This window comes from Somniosus microcephalus, chromosome 24 (assembly GCF_052327205.1).
Source record: "Somniosus microcephalus isolate GS21.2 chromosome 24, FLI_Smic_1.0, whole genome shotgun sequence".
Lineage (NCBI taxonomy): Eukaryota > Metazoa > Chordata > Chondrichthyes > Squaliformes > Somniosidae > Somniosus > Somniosus microcephalus.
In genome coordinates, this window is record NC_141010.1 from 32,266,404 (window position 1) to 32,284,401 (window position 17,998).

A 17,998-nucleotide genomic window follows, 5' to 3' on the forward strand; every position below is an offset into this window, starting at 1 on the left:
GATTTATAGCAGTTAAACGGCTTGAGAAATGTTAAAAGATTACTGGTGACGGTGCATCATGATTGTCTGATACTTATTCATTACTGTTAACAAGGTCCCTTTTATGCATAATTGCACAAAACCAATTACAAGCAGGAAACCTGCTAAATATTTAACAATTACCAGTCCAGCTATTAAAATAAAATTATGTTTGCAAAAATATTTTTTTACAAGAGATAATCTGTACACTGGTTTTCACACTGATATAGTATATTCTCAATGTGACCTTTACAGGATGGTACATTGATGACCTAGTTGTGCATATTTACATGATAATTTAACATGCTTCTGTGCTTTTAGTGAAAAACCCCAGATGTTACAGGGTTAAGGCTTGCTTTCTGCAGTTTGAAAATAAATGCATATATTAAACATTATAATTTAAAAAAATTTAATTGGTCAGTCTTAGACCTCTGTTACCACATCTAAGATTGAATTATGCGAAGTGCAATAATGTTAAAAACACATATCCTTCCTCTCTAGTTGTTTATTAGCTCAATCAATAACTTGGGTGTTTTTCACAAAACGGCATCCAAATATGTTTGCGTCAGCTTGACATGATCTTGCTTTGTTCGTTGACTCTGTTAGTCTAGCTTTTCAGTCCAAAGATCACAGTTGCGCATTATACTGCTGGCTACTGCTGTATATAACGGGCCCACACAGCACAGCAGACAAGAGCCAATCCTGAAAAGGGACAGACTGCGAGAGAGGCTCCACTAACTGAAGTTCCCAAAGGTGCAGAGAATGGACGCTGGGATGGACCTGCTCCACAGCTCCGGGGTAGAACTGGTGCAGTATCTACAGCTGAATTACAAGGACTCCCAGAGCTGGTTCACTTTTATCTCTTTTGCTGCCGACCTGAGAAACACTTTCTTTGTTTTCTTTCCCATCTGGTTCCACCTGTGTGAAGCGGTGGGCATCAAACTCATCTGGGTGGCAGTCATTGGAGACTGGCTCAACCTCATCTTTAAATGGTAAGGTTCGTATATACATTCTATTACTTGCAAAAGCTCAGGAATAGAGTATGTTTCTCAGAATGCAAAAGAGGAATGGCTCTGCTCGTACTTACAAACTAGAAACAAATTGATCTTCGTAAAAAGGTTTATTATCAAATTTTCATTTTTGCAGAATTGGCTATGCAACTTTTTAGCATCAATGAATGTTGGAACCTTTCTGGCCTGTTTGGCTCGGCTACTCATTGGCTTAGCCAGCTGAGCCCCTGCGGAGCCAGTCTCCTCTGTCATCTGAGGGATTCGCAGAACTGGTGGGCCCTATTTTTATATGTTCCTTCCGATTTCTCTTCTCTTGAAAGTGCTGACTTTCTCTGGGCTGCTTCTGTGTAGAAAGGTAATTCAACCCCGGGGGTGCAGCACTACCCAATCCCATCCTCATCAGATGTTTACACCCAAGTTATTTCCAAGACCTACTCTGGCTGATTGTTCCCTTACTTAGCTCAGGGGCACTGAGGCCAATTGTAGAATGACAGCTGCTTCCATGGTGACCAGCCAATACAATCCAGATCAAGGATACCACCGGGACCTTCCTATCTTAGTACCACACCAACTAGTGCGGCTACCCATTAACTTTTGTGGAACCAGGGCAGCTATATGTTTGCACTTTGTATTCTTGTACACAACTGAAAGAATATTATTCCTGCTGACCTTTCTGTTATGTTCTTGCCCACTGCCTCAATTAAAGGGCAGCTCTCCCAAACATGGAGGCTACAGTTTATTCAGAAGTTGCTCAGTATCTGTGGGAGTGTGAACCCAAAGAAATATAAAACCCAGGGCTGCAGCATAAAATAGTGTTGAAAGATAACGAAGGGCTTGCGCCCTTGATCAATCACCGTCTCTTATTTTAACACATTTTCATATTAGAAAATAATGGGAGGATGGACTGAGTCCTGTTCTTGTTAGCACTACATGCATCCAAAGTGATTGTGTGTGTGTGTGTGTGTGTGTGTGTATACTGGATAAGAGAAGGCTTTGATGTCTCATAGTTCAATACTGCCGCTCATTCTCACATGAAGAATGAATCGACCTGAAACGTTAACTTTATTTCTCTCTCCACGGATGTTGCCTGGCCTGCTGAGTTTTTCCAGCGTTTTCTGCTGTTATTTCTCACATGAAGAATGGTCACTTAGGTGAGGGGCCGGAGGGGGCCCAGCTTAAATCAACATCCTCAGGACAGAAGGGGAGAAAATTGCAGGGTTTATAAAAAAAGTGACAGTTGAGAAAATTGACCAGAAGTGATATTTTCCAGACTATCCTGTACGAGCTGTCTTACTTTCACCATCCCAGAACCTACTTATATTTGAAGGAAATACACCTGGGTGGCATTAATTTAGGATGCGGCTGCATTATATATTTACCGATTTTTACCAACGCAAATTTATTCTGGTTTAAGGCCCAACCTGACTCTGAAGCTAAGTGGAGTCAGAACCCTCCATTGATCCAGTGTCAGATCAGGCCCTGACTCTGGATGTAGGCTGAATTAACACTATAACTGTAGCATTGGTGTGAAGTGAAACTGTGTTACGTTGTTGTTACATTCGTAGTGCAAATGAACCCTTAGGTTTCTGATACCACATCTATGTTCATTTAACTAGCACCCTTTTGGAACCGTATGGCATTTGGTGAAAGATGTAGATGCACTTTGTTGAAAGATATTTTACAAGATGAATAAACAGGAATCAGTAATTAACAAGACCAAGGCAGCATTCCGAGATAAGCTCACTACAATCAGCACTTAGTAAACACATGGCTCTTGGTCCCTAAGTTAGCTCCAACTGCTGAGGTCAGCTTGTTGTTCAGTGTACTTTTAAAAAACAAGTCTTATCAGTGTTTTCTAGATGCTCCAGTGTAAATGTTTAGCAAATGTCCGATGTTATTAGGTTCTAACATGTTTTGTATTAGTTTAACAAAGATTTTGAGTGAAATCCAGAAGTTATTTGAAATCCAAATATATATCCTTAAATTTGCTTTCTTCCAATATGTTTTCTCCTCCTTTTGTAGGATATTATTTGGCCAGAGACCTTACTGGTGGGTTCATGAAACTTCTTACTATGGCAACTCATCTGTTCCTGTGTTAGAGCAATATCCCATCACCTGTGAAACAGGGCCAGGTACTGAGAGACCAGCTCACTTCCAAATAATACAAACTGTAAATCTTAATAAACCAAAGATTAGATTTTCTTCAGCGTTCCTGATGACGTAAAGTTGACCCCAAACCTTGTCCCGTTGCAGGAAGTCCCTCGGGCCACACCATGGGATCAGCTGGGGTTTGGTATGTGATGGTGACAGCATTTCTGACCAGCACGTTTCAGAATAAGCAGCATTGCATCCAAAACTGGTGAGTCTCTGAATCTGTTAACACTGATAAATTTGAGGCCAACTAAATTGATACCTGAGATTGGGCCCCTGAGCTATGAAGAAAGCCTACAAAAAGCTGGAGACTGGAGGAAAGAAAGCTCAGTACAGATCTTAATGAGTTTTCGAAGATATTAAGGGCTAGAGACAAATTGAACCATAATTTTGACAGTCACAAACTTTACAACAAAGAGATGGACTCACGCTCAGAAGAGAGAAGGTGAACAGACATTTAACTACTTTACGTGGAGGTTGGTGAATTTATAGAACAGACTGCACAGGAGGCAGATAGTGTCAGTAAATCCCAGATGGGACTAGTGAGATATTTGGCAGACAAAGCAATTCATATATAAGAGATAAAGAAAGAAGGAAAGAAAATAATTTTTTTTAAAGAAAATGAAGGCATTTTTAAACTTTGGAACTGACCAGATGAACGGCAGTGGTCCTGTACATACTTAAGTAACGTTTAAAAAATTATAGAATAATTTAAACACAAAATCAAAAACAAGTAGCATAATTTTTTAGGCTGAGGCTTGTACTTTCCAATGACAGAGAAAACAGTAAATAGAATACTTTACATTTTAGGAATCACATAAACAGGTTTAGAAAATGTTGTAAATTATATTTAAAGTTTTGTTGCAACAAACAGTCCAAATATTAGAAAAATACTTCACAGGGAGTAAACAATAATTTTTTTCACCCTTTTGTTTTTTTAAACAAGCTCTCAGTCAGTGTTTGATTTAGTTGTTACTGTAAAATATGAGAAATTAAAATCATCTGACTGTTTGTTAAATGAGTCCAGTGTCCTGGTCTCAATCACCCTTCCTGGCCACCCTGTTGGTAGTATTTCATAGTTAATGAATTATTACGGGAAGTGCAGTCACTGTTGTTCCATAGACCAACATGGCAGCCAATTCGGGCAGAGCAAGGTCCCACAAGCAGCAAAAGTGTTGAATGACCAGTTAATCCGTTTTGGGGATATTGGTTGAGGGATGAATGTTGATCAAGAGACCAGGAGAATTCTCTACTCTTCTTTGAGAATTGTGCCACAAGATATTTTACATCCACCCGGACAACCAGATCAGGCAGATGGAGACTCCGTTTCACACCTTAACTGAAAGATAGCACCTCCAACCGTACAACATCCACTCAGTACGGCACTGACGTATCAGCTTCCTAGTTGGCACAGGCTGTAAACACCGGCTACAAGCTGAGATCCATCAAGCTCTGAGCCCATTGAATATTGGCAGGAGAGTGTAGGTAAACATTGCAAGCACTGGAAGGGGAGTAGAAGTCAAGCTCCAGGCTGCACAGAAAGTAGTCGGCCTCTGGGTATTTCTCAGGTAAAAAGGAAAGTGTATGGCTATGGTTACTGATTTCTTCAAAAATTAAGGTTGTTAAATTGACAAAACTCCTGTCTGCCCAATTTCCCCCTGTGCCTGTACAATAATGTACACCCTATAAACAAGTGGAGCATTTAATAACATCATGGTCAGACAGTGAAACTGAGTACTGGTTAAGGATTGTTATTTAACAAGAACAATTTGTTATGTTAGCAGTATGTGCTGTTTAGACGCTTTACAAGCATGTGTAGTTAAATCTGAATTATCATATTACGTCGTCCTCTGCTGTATTTCAGGTGTCTGCGTGCTTTCCTATGGGGAGTCTTCTGGGTGATTCAGGTCTGTGTCTGTGCATCCAGAGTGTTTGTGGCCACTCACTTCCCGCATCAAGTCTTCCTGGGGGTCATTTCAGGTCAGTGGAAACACTCGGTAATCCCTCCTGCATCACTGAGCGACCACAATATTGGTCGAAAATCCGATCTGTGCTTATACAAAATTCCGCTCTGTTTATTTAAAACTGGTCAGCACCTCTGTTAAACTAGCACAGAGATGAATGTTGTACTGGTGCGCTCATATGAGAACATCTCAGATCGAAATTTCCAAGCTTATATATACAAAGCACAACTATTGTTTAATTATTGTCTCCTTGACTACAGAGATTTAGCATATAAGTATTTTGATAAATTGTCTTGGCTGCCATTGCAATAACTTTGCCGTTGGAATTATGTCTCCCTCTACAATTAAGAAAGAAAATGCAGTGCATTATCACATTCTCAGGATATCCACAAATGCTTCACAGCCAATTAATTACTTTTGAAGTGCAGTTAGCAAACCTGCGTTAGTCGGAAGCTTTTTGTTGATTCACAGATGGCGGTGTCGAATTTAGATGACAATAACTCAAGAGGCAGCTTACATGACATTGTGAGGAGTATTAAAGTATTATCTGTGCTGATAAAAATGTTATATTCCTATAAACACTAAAGGGTTTAACTTCCTTTGCCAGTGCTCTGGTTAGTCTGCTTGTGTAATGTTCCCTTGTGCTACTTTTATGCAGACATCAAACTATTTATTTTGAATTGAAGGATTTTTACACAACTGTGCAACATCCTATTCTAGCAATGGAAGAAACCTGTAATTTATCATTTGAGACATAACTTACAGAAAGAAGTGTTGTAGTATTATTCCTGGAAAGATTTTATGAAGATTGAAATAATCTATATGAATATGCTTCTGACTGTTCTAAGGACTATTCTTGAGCCTTAGTCCAATGCATGGGGGCCTGGCTTTATAAGACTATTTTCTTTCCTCTTTTTTTTACTGTCAATTTTCTCCCTTCCTGCTTTCCTGAAGATGTTGACTCCTTGCTGGGATGGGTTTCCATGGGCACTGGTGGAGACCCATTAGTACCTAGCCCAAATGGCTATTCTTAACTTGTGAGCCTAAACAATGAGCCTTGACTGTAGGCCACATTACAACTGAGCTCCACCCTGTCTTCATCCATACACTATCACTCGAGCAGGAATCCTTGGATAATGACAAGGAGCAAGAACCCTGGCCAATTTCCTCTTATCTAACACAGGACACTGAAGCCAGGTATAGCATTCCTAATGACATCCCGTCTGAGGTCAGCTAACTCAGCACAGATTTGGGATTGAATATGGGGCCTTCCCTGGTTTGTATGGCTTGGTTACTTACTGCTTTAACTCACTAAACAATGGGGAGAGCTCAATAACTTACTGTTAATAGCCCATGTGCTGTTATAAGGCTAGAAACATAAAGGGGGAGAAATTCAGTATCGCCCCATTTGGGGCGCAATTATCGGCCGGGCGCAAAGTTTAGCGCCTGCCGCTAATTATCGCCTCCGACTGCAAAATTGGCTTCTATCGCCCCTGGAGGTGATTGGAGCGCTAAATCAGGCACTACACGCCTCTCTTAAGGCGCTAATGCCGAGGAGCGAGGCGCTACCGCAGAGCGCTGGCGAAGCTCACGTGATGTCAGTCAGCAATGGAACACAGACACACTGGCGCCGGCCAGTTCTTAAAGGGGAGGGTCGATCTTGTTCTCCATCCACACCCTGCTCATTGCAGCCTTGAATCGCGGCTTGGAGAGACCTGTACATCAATTCTGCTGGAAAGAACAATGGAGAGGCCCAGGGAAAGAGCTCAGAGTGCAGCCCCCATAATCTCTTCTAAATTGATGCAATGAAGGTCAAATCAAAATAAACCTGCAAAGCGCTGCTCAGTACTCAAAACTCCTTCACACAGCATTGAATCTCTCCAGAAGTCTCTCTCTCTCTCTCAGAATGCGTGGTGCAAAAATGTCGCCGACAAAAAAAGGCAGGAAGTGGTCGCCTTTAAATAGCCCTCCCCCAGTCCCTTCCCGACTGCAAAACGCTCCCCTCAACCTGTCGTTGCTAGCGGCAGGTGGTAAGGCAGGGGGCGCCACTCAATATCCAGTCTGGGGAGCCACCGGGGCATTGTGCACTCGACTGACGTCACGATCTGCGGGCGCAGGAGATCGTGGTGGTAGTGTTTCGCACCGCCGCAAAATGTCTGGTCAATTTTGTGAGCGGCGCAAACATCGCCGCGCCCAGGCGCTAGTTGCTTTGCACCTCATTAACACCCTCTTAGGGCGCTAACGGGAGGCGCAAAGCAACTGAATTTTCCCCTAAAGCATTTTCCTCAGCAAGACTCAACCTTCCAACTGTTACATCCATTTACTATATATAAGAACATAAGAAAACATGGAACAAGGCCAGCCATTCAACCATCAAGCTCACTCCTTGCCCGACCATCGCCAACAATGTGCCTTATCATGGACTCTGCCCCACACGTTTAATCGCCTGAGGGAACGTTCTGCAAAAGTTTCCCCTGACCCCTGAAAGTAATGAGCCCAAACATATATTCCAGAATATTTGTCTATTCTTGCATCTCCTTTATTCTAACAGGTTGCTTTTGCCATCTGATACTTAGATACTTAGAGCAGCCATTTTGCCTGTTTAATGATCTCTAACAACACTAATCTAATGAACTTTTAATCCTGTTCCAAACCAGGTAGAACTTTTCTGTAGTCTTTGTTTTGTTAGATCATTAAGTCAATAGCATCAAAAAACAGATACATTGATCATTCATTTCATTGTTGTTTGTGGGATCTTGTGCACAAAGTGTCTGCCTACATAAGATCAGTCGCTGCACTTCAAAGTAATTCACTGTATGCAAACAGCAGTGAGATGTTTCTAACCGACGTGATAAGGCACTACATCAATGCAATTTTTACTGATAAAGATAGAGGACATTGGCTAATCTGAGAGCAACTGGGTTCAGCACTACCCATCAAATATATACATTTCTCAAATGGCCTTCCTCATGAATTATGTCAATAACTGGAGGAGTTCGATGTGTTTTCAGTTATCAAAACTTCACAACTGTTTCCTGCTCTTTACATTCTCAGTGCTAACTTTTGTACTATTTTGTGCTCAGGAATGGTCGTGGCTGAAGTGTTTGGTCGGATTAATGCAATCTACAATGCAACCCTCAAGCAGTATCTGAAGGTCACTCTCTTCCTGTTTTCCTTCGCTCTGGGCTTTTACCTGCTGTTGAAAGTGCTGGGAGTGGACCTGCTGTGGTCGGTGGAGAAAGCCCAGCGATGGTGTGCCCGAGCAGAGTGGATCCACATCGACAGCACTCCCTTTGCTAGTCTGGTCAGGAACATGGGAGCCTTGTTTGGATTGGGATTAGCTCTCAACTCCCCCATTTATGCCGAAAGCTGCAAAGCAAAGAGGAGCCGGCAGTTCAGCTTCAGACTAAGTTGCATCGTGGCGTCATTGATCGTGTTGCACCTGTTTGATTCGGTGAAGCCCCCGACACAGAGGGAATTCCTGTTTTATTTACTGTCTTTCTGTAAAAGTGCCGCAGTGCCTCTGGCGGCCGTGGCGATCATCCCATTCTCTGCATCGCATGTTATGAACCAACAAGGGAAAAAAGTGCTATAGATGTCTAGAATTTGTACGTTAAGGGCATATAGTGAGGTCATTCTCAGAATCAAATCAGTTTGACTTTGGTTAGTTGTTGTAATTTGGGACCGAATCTGAATTCAACAAACATGACAAAGCCACAAGGCTAGCAGGTCCCACTGCACAGGGTGGTCTTGTTAGGCATGTGACTTACCCAGATGATCCAGAAAAATTACATGCACCGGAGGTTTCCTGAGAATGAATTGCTTACATCATAGATCAGCAATTGCATTTTTAACTGCAGTCCCGTTTGTATTTCTTTGTAATCCAGTGCTTGTATTGAGTTGCATTTATCCAAGTCAAGCCTCTAGACATCAGTCACCCTGCATATTGCTGTGTGGTAAAATGAGAGCGTAAAGGGTTATGTTTGGTACTCTGATGTTTGCCTTCAAAGGGCTCCTTGTCAAAGGGAACACTTGGAGCTCCCCTGATAACCCAGTGAGAAACTGCACACGTGGTGCGTTACAGACAGGTCTCATGTGCAATCCCCTATTCTATGTTGAGTCAGTTGATTTTACCTGGGGCAGGGGCCAGAGTTCCAGCTCCTGGCTGGTAGCCTGTATGGAAAGTATGCATGTGTGAGTTAGGCCAGGATTGGACGAAGCCGTGATTCACCCCTTGGTGGAATGTACAGCTGACACTCAATCTATATGCTTACACATGAAAGAAGGGCCAGTTGGGTTAAGTACTGGAGGCATATTGGTCCCTGTGGAGTATGAGTCAGGGAGGGAGAAAAAAGAATATATTGCTTGTATACCAGTTCATGGTCTACATACCTTGTTTGACATGTGTAATTGGATAAGGGGAACACTTTGCTCGCTACCGGTAATTCTGGTAAAGGGCTTATACTCTACAGGGATCCAACTCATCAAAACTTGTGCTGTAATAAAAGGATTTGAAAATGTACATATCTCAAATGCAATGCCTCTACAATGGGATATAGTGTTTTTTTCTGACTGTGGGTGGATGGTTATTTATTTTATATAGGTGCTTTTTATCATAGAGAAAACAACTGTTAACTGCGTTAGAAGGCCAATTAGCTAGATTAACAATTTGCTGCCATTTTGTTCTTTTTCATTGTGCACGCCTTTGAGTAATTGTTTTGTTTTCGAGGTTTTATTATAATAAATATTTTGAAAGCATAGATGCGGTTTTGTTTTTTTGTGTGTTTTTTATTTTTTTATGGTATTTTTATTTTATTCATTTCTTTCACTTCCTTAATTCCCTAGCAGTGAGCACAGCCCCAGCTGAGAGTACAGGCTGGAGATCGATTCCTGGGCCTCTGTTAATCCCGCTCTGTAGTTAATTACTAGGAAGCCCAGGAGAGGAGATTAGGATAAATGCTCCACTCATTTTTCACACGCTCTCTGTGTATTCTCTGCACCATGCTTCCCAGTGTTATGCTCTTATGTACCTCAGGCCCCATCCCTGTGTCTACTAAGCCTCTTACCCAGGAGCACAGAGGCTCCCATGATGTCCAAAGATTTACAACCCTCTTGAGTGAAGAAATTTCTCCTCATCTCAGTCCTAAATGGCCGACTCTTATTCTGAGACTATATGACTAGTTCTAGACTCCCCAGCCAGGGGAAACATCCTCTCAGCATCTACCCTGGCAAGCCCTGTATGAATTTTATATGTTTCAATGAGATCACCTCTCATTCTTCTAAATTCTAGGGAATATAGACCTAGTCTACTCAATCTCTCCTCATAGGACAATCATGGCCCTTGTGCCCTCCAGGTTCCGGCTTAATAGGACTGCTAAAGACTAGATTGTTCCCAGTACTGTGAACCTTTAACCACAGCACCATTAACATTGTTCTGAAAGGGAAAGATGGAATCTGAACAGTGAAAAAGAGAATTGTGGACAGGTGTACAGGTAGTAGAGTAAGCTACTTTTCAGTTGTATCAGGAGTTAGAGAGTAATCAAGGACTGCATAGGTCCTTTGAGGGATTCTGTAGGGCAGGTTATGGTGGAGAGTCAAGGCATGGCTGAGGTATTAAAACGGTACATGACGTGTTTACATGACTGAAGATGATGCTACGTTGTTAATGGTGACAGATAGAGATGCTAGTAAAATTCAATCCTTGGACGTCAATGCAATAGTAGACCTGGCTGGGATTAAGGCTCTTCTGCAGCTCGGGCTGCTGGATCTGATGTCATTTACCCTTAAAGAAACGAGGGCTGTGTTACGAGCCACTGGCTGATATATTTAACAGCTCATTGAGCCTGGGCTCTGTAAGCAGTTTTGATCCTAGCCCAATTGCTAGACGGATGGTTCGAATCGCCCCTGCCTTACGAAAGTTCTATACCCAGGAATTATTATTCAGAGTGTAAATGGAATAAGTCACGGACAGGAATGCTTCAGTAAAAAATCATACTTATATTTATTTGGTCTAACATACACTGGCTAAAACATGCACTACTAAATGAAATCACTGTCTCTGTGGAGAATAAGATCCAGGTTACAAACAACATACATACAGTACACAACTGGGGACTATAACATGCAGTAATTCCCTTGTTGCTATGGTGGAATCTAACTCCAACCCTACCAACAAATTACCCAGTCACATAAGCCCCTTCGCCAATGTGATGAAATAACTCTGTGTTCTGGCATTTGTATTGTTGTTGTTGTTGTTGTACTTGTTAATGTCTGGAATGTTCCACCGGTGTAACCACTAATGCTCCTCCCTAGCCCCGCCCCTCTTCTGGAATGTTCTACCAAGGGCTGGGTCGGTGATGAATGATGTGTTAACTTGATGCCATGTTCTTACTTAATAAAAGCCTTTAGTTTTAAGCTTTAACCTCATGGATTCAGGCAGTTATTTGGCACATCAATTTTACTAAGTAACAACTTTTGGAAGATGGATCGATTTTTGAAACCAGAGCGTCTGGATATCGATCCCCATTCGGCAGACGCGTCGAAGAAATTTACGCATTGGCTTCGATGTTTTGAACACTTCATCGCATCGGTCGATTCGACGGTTAACAAGTTGGGTCTTCTCAAACTTACTCAATAATTGAAGATATTACTACATATGAAGAGGCCCTCGCAGCCCTTAAGGCCCAGTACCTTAAGTCGGTTAACGAAGTATACGCCAGGTATCTTTTGTCTACTCGCAGGCAAGTACCCGAGGAATCTCTGGATGATTTCCTGCAGGACCTTAAGGCTTTGGCTAAGGATTGCAACTACAAGGCTGTCTCTGGCATAGTGTATCAGGAAGAAGCCATCCGCGATTCTTTCATATCTGGCCTCCGATCTAATTATATTAGACAGAGACTCCTCGAGAACGACTCGTTAGTTTTAAAAACGGTCGTCGCTACTGCTCGATCGTTAGATGTAGCCCAGAAGAATTTAGAAGTGTATGCATCAGCCCATGCGTCTCTCTCAGCCTCGTGTGTTCCAAGTATGGAGGCATCCATAACACCAATGGAGCCTCCACTTAATCCTATTGTTGCGGCTGTACCCCAGGGGTCTAAGTGTTATTTTTGTGGCCAATCTAAACACCCCAGGCAAAGATGCCCAGCCAGAGAGGCTACCTGTTTTAAATGTAAGAAACAGGGACATTTTCGTAAAGTGTGTAAGGGTAATCCTGTACCCGATGTCTTCTCTGCTGCCGCCTATCTTTTTACTCTAGCTTCGGCTACGGTTGACCAGACCATACCGTGTTCCTTGTCGAAATCTATGATGGACATCAAGATTAATGGTCGTCCTACTGGGTGTTTGATAGACTGTGGCAGTACTGAAAGTTGTTAACTCCTGTTCATTGAAGGTGTATCCTACTCGAAGTGAAATTGTGATGGCGTCCAAGTCCCTTACTTCGGAGGTAACTGGATATTGTAAAGTCACATTGACCGTTAAGGATACGGAGTATAAGGACTTTAAACTCCTCATATTACCTCAGTTGTGTGTGAACTTAATTTTAGGCTTGGACTTCCAGTGTCAGCATGAGAGCGTTACCCTTAAGTATGGTGGATCTCAGCCTCCACTCACAGTCTGCGGCCTTTCTACTTTAAAAGTAAGTCCGCCTTCTTTGTTCGCGAACCTTGCTCCTAATTGTAGACCTATAGCGACTAAGAGTCGACGGTATAGTTCAGAAGATAAAACATTTATAAAAGAGGAAGTGGAAAGGCTTCAACGGGAGGGAATCATCGAACACAGTAATAGCCCGTGGTGTGCCCAGGTGGTGGTGGTTAAAACTAATGAAAAGAAAAGACTTGTGGTCAATTATAGCCAGACTATAAACTTGTATACCCAATTAGATGCCTATCCTTTGCCTCGTATTTCTGAGATGGTGAACCAGATAGCTCAGTACCGCGTGTTCTCCACCATTGATTTAAAGTCTGCCTACCATCAACTCCCCATTAAAATAGAAGACCGACCTTATATGGCCTTCGAAGCTAATGGGCGCCTGTACCAATTCCTTAGGGTGCCCTTTGGAGTGACGAATGGGGTATCCGTCTTCCAACGGGAGATGGATCGTATGGTGGATGAATACGCGTTGGAAGCAACATTCCCGTACCTGGACAATGTTACTATCTGTGGGCGCGACCAACGGGAGCATGATCAAAATCTCGCAAAGTTCCTAGAGACTGCAAAGAGGTTAAACCTGACCTACAACGAAAACAAGTGTACCTTCAATACTACACGTTTGTGTATTCTTGGTTGCGTTGTGGAGAATGGGGTAATCGGGCCAGATCCTGAAAGATTACGCCCACTTAAGGAATTACCTTTACCTTACACTGTAAAAGCTTTAAGAAGGTGTCTGGGATTCTTCTCGTACTATGCCCAGTGGGTGGCTAACTACTCAGATAAAGTCCGACCTCTTATTAAGTCGACGTCTTTTCCGCTATCGGCCGAAGCTCAGGAGGCTTTCCTTAATATCAAACGGGACATTGAGAAGGCAGTGGTATGTGCCGTGGATGAGAAGATCCCTTTTCAAGTGGAAAGTGATGCATCTGATTTTGCGTTGGCAGCAACTCTTAACCAAGCTGGTAGACCAGTAGCTTTCTTCTCTCGTACATTGCAAGGACCAGAAGTTCAACATTCTTCAGTGGAAAAGGAGGCACAGGTGATTATCGAAGCAGTCAGATTGGAGACATTATCTCACTGGCCAACGTTTTACGCTCATTACTGACCAGCGATCCGTGGCCTTTATGTTCAACACTAAGCAGAGAGGCAAGATCAAAAATGATAAGATTTTAAGATGGCGAATAGAACTGTCAACATATGACTATGATATTCAGTACAGGCCTGGAGTATTTAATGAGCCATCGGATGCTTTGTCACGAGGAGTATGTGCTAGTCTAGGTATAGATAAGCTTCAAAGTCTCCACGACGCACTCTGCCACCCTGGGGTTACCAGAATGAACCACTTCATTAAGTCCCACAATCTACCCTACTCTATTGAGGAGGTCCGGACAATGACCAGAACCTGTCATGTTTGTGCTGAATGCAAACCCCGCTTCTATAAGCTGTCCGAGCCAGCTCATCTTATTAAAGCAACTCGACCTTCCATCGAGCGACCGTAATGTCTATTTTCTTAATATTATAGATGAGTACTCTCGGTTCCCTTTTGTTATCCCCTGTCTGGATGTGACTAGTGCTGTTGTAATTAAATGCCTCTGCCAACTGTTTTCCTTGTTTGACATGCCTAACTATATACATAGTGATAGGGGTTCTTCCTTTATGAGCAAAGAATTGCAACAGTTTTTGCTATCGAAAGGGATTGCAACGAGTAGAACTACCAACTATAACCCTCGTGGTAATGGGCAGGTCGAGAAAGAAAATGCGACAGTGTGGAAGGCTATCATACTGTCTCTGAAGTCGCGAGGCCTGCCGACCTCTCACTGGCAGGATGTCCTGCCAGATGTGCTGCATTCCATAAGGTCTCTTTTGTGTACAGCGACGAATGCCACCCCTCATGAAAGGATGTTTAGTTTTCCAAGAAAAGCTACTAATGGAGTAATGTTACCCACATGGTTGACGACCACAGGCCCTGTGTTGTTGCGCAGACATGTGAGAGGCCACAAGACTGATCCACTGGCGGAGGAAGTACAACTCCTCCATGCTAATCCCCAGTATGCGTATATTCAATATCCGGATGGGCGAGAGGATACGGTCTCTATTAAAGATCTTGCACCTGCTGGAGCTCGAAAAGAGTTCGACTCTGAGAGTAGAGTTTTCAATCGTGGTATTGGACCTTCAGAGACACAAACCCTCAGTGTGGAAAATACTGATGATTCTGGGAATTCGAATGAACTGGAGTTAGTACTCCGGGAGGAGCCTCAGCAAGAGTTACGTTGTTCCCAGAGGATTATCAGACCTCCTGACAGACTGAATCTATAGCAGGGGGTGAATGTGATGAAATAACTCTGTGTTCTGGCATTTGTATTGTTGTTGTTGTACTTGTTAATGTCTGGAATGTTCCACTGGTGTAACCACTAATGCTCCTCCCTAGCCCCGCCCCTCTTCTGGAATGTTCTACCAAGGGCTGGGTCGGTGATGAATGATGGCTGCCCTGTGTTAACTTGATGCCATGTTCTTACTTAATAAAAGCCTTTAGTTTTAAGCTTTAACTGGATTCAGGCAGTTATTTGGCACATCAACCTGCCTGAACCAAATGAAGCTTCCACCCTGGAATAGCCCAAAAAAACTTCATTTCTGAGGAAAAACCCTGAGCCCTTACACACCACTCAGCTCGCCTGGGATATCTGGTTACCGGCTTGGGACACTCGAGACCATGCTTACCACCACACACAGTCGGTCTCGATCGCTCCGCTCAGCTGTGGGAAGTCACTGCCCGGAGGCCGTTCCCTGTGAGGGGTTTGCGGTTCTCAGTCTCAGCGGCTTCTTCCTCTGGTACTTCTTCTTGTTAGGTCGATCTTGGTGGAGCGAGAGAGAGAGAGAGAGAATGGTGGAAAAGGATCTATCTTTATAGGAGTCTTGCTACCCCTATCTTTCCCGCTGATCTTTAAAATCCTTTCGTTTCTAAGCACTCCGGTGCTTAGTCAGTGATGGGCCATCAACAGACCCATGAGTATTCCATGATTGGACTAATGGCCCAAAGTCTGGGACATCTCTCGGTCTTTGTGTTGGGAAAAGCTTGCTCCTCTTCGGCTGGCTAGGCTAGTGGGTTCATTTTCCTGCTTCTCTTCTGAGATGGAGGTGAGAAGTGCTTTTGATTATTAGAGTGGCTTTCTAATAGGTTCAAATTCAACGGGTGCCTCAGGGTCCTCAGCCCCTTTGTCAATGGCCCCTTTCCTTTTCCCAGGACTGTCGGGCGAACCCATACATTCTGGATGACTGACAGTTCTTTTGTCACAGCCAACTGCCATGCGTTCTCTGGAGTTTTAACAAACCAGTCTTTCACGTATCTGCACAGGGCGATCCCATCACAGGGAAAATACCCTCAGAAAAATCCCATAAAGTCCACAAAATATTCTCGACTGAGTCCATTCTTCAAACAGAGACTTTGCAATCTCTTCAGCTCATTCCCATGGACTGGAAAGAGGCCTATGTGATGCCAATATTTAAGGAGAGAAGTAAATCAGAATTTAGGAATTATAGGCCAGTTAGTTTGATGATATGTAAAATGTTGGAAGGCATTATTGGAGAGGCACTGTACAACCACTTGGAGACTGCAGCAGTTTTTAGGGGATTCCAACATGGCTTTTGAAAAGGGAGGTCCTATCTTTCTAACTTGGTCAAATTGTTTGAAGAGCTGACAAGGCTGGCCCAGTAAATGTTGTGTCTCTAAATTTTCAAAAAGCCCTCAATAAACCGATGCACAGAAGACTGTTAAGTAGGGTTTCATCCAGTGGGATTGGTGAGCAGATTTTACACTGGATAGCAAGTTGGCTGCAGTCTCATTGGCTGAGGGTAGGCAATCAATGGAAGTAGCTTTGTATCGGGTTTGGTCATAGTGAGGTCCTGCAGGGATCTGTGTTGGGACCATTATTCTTCACCAAATTTATCAATGTTTTGGATGAAGGCGTCGAGGGAATAATTCTTAAGCTTGCTGATTAAACAAAGATGTTTGTGGGAGTTAGGAATGTAGATGAAATTAATAGACTGCAGGCTGCTCCGGTTACATTAAAGCAATGTGTAGCAGATGTCCTTCACTCTGAATAAATACACAATAGTGTGGTGTATTTGACCCACAGTAATTCCAGACATGTGTTGTATACCATACAGGATTATCCATCGAAGAGGACAGAACAGGAAAGGGGTCTAGGGGTTGTAGTTGGTGAAACATTAAAAAGTCGACAACCAATATCATGAGGCCATAGGGAGAGTGAATAGGGTGTTAGGGTGTGTTACTAGGATAGTTCAGTATAAAACTAGAAATACAATACTTACATAGAGTCATAGAGTCATAGAGTTATACAGCACGGAAAGAGGCCCTTCGGCCCATCACGTCCACGCTGGCCATCAAGCCCTGTCTAATCTAATCCCATTTTCCAGCATTTGGTCCGTAGCCTTGTATGCTATGGCATTTCAAGTGCTCATCCAAATTCTTCTTGAATGTTGTGCGGGTTCCTGCCTCTACCACCCTTTCAGGCAGTGAGTTCCAGATTCCAACCACCCTCTGGGTGAAAAAGTTTTTCCTCGAGTCCCCTCTAAACCTCCTGCCCCTTACCTTGAATCTTTGCCCCCTGGTTATTGACCCCTCTACTAAGGGGAAAAGTTCCTTTCTATCCACCCTATCTATGCCCCTCATAATTTTGTATACCTCAATCAGGTCCCCCCTCAGCCTTCTCTGCTCCAAGGAAATCGGCCTTCCCCCAATTTAGAACCTTTATTTCCGGTCCATCCTTGTCCTTTTCCATGACTACCTTAAATCTCACCGAATTATGGTCACTGTCACCAAAGTGCTCACCTACTAACACTTCTACCACTTGCCCGGCCACATTCCCTAGAATTAGGTCCAGTACCGCCCCCTCTCTTGTAGGACTTTCTACATGCTGGCTCAAAAAGCTCTCCTGGATGCACTTTAATAATTCTGCACCCTCTAAGCCTTTCACACTCTGACTATCCCAGTTAATATTGGGGAAGTTGAAATCCCCCACCCTATTATTTGCACACTTCTCTGAGATTTGCCTACATATCTGCTCCTCTATCTCCCCCTGGCTGTTTGGGGGCCTATAGTACACTCCCAGCAAAGTGCTAGCCCCCTTTTTGTTTTTAAGTTCAACCCATATGGCCTCATTAGAGGAACCTGTTAATATATCATCC

General features: G+C 43.2%; 1 protein-coding gene across 1 annotated transcript; it reads left to right on the plus strand.

Moving 5' to 3' along the window:
• Positions 1-685: 685 nt before the first annotated feature.
• On the plus strand, positions 686-9,903 carry LOC147101191 (glucose-6-phosphatase catalytic subunit 1-like). Its single transcript, XM_085966414.1, has 5 exons — positions 686-1,010; positions 3,051-3,160; positions 3,282-3,387; positions 5,044-5,159; positions 8,227-9,903. Exons 1-5 carry the CDS (start codon positions 781-783, stop codon positions 8,736-8,738), a joined length of 1,074 nt encoding a protein of 357 aa, XP_085822540.1. The 5' UTR covers positions 686-780; the 3' UTR covers positions 8,739-9,903.
• The last annotated feature ends 8,095 nt before the right edge of the window (positions 9,904-17,998 follow it).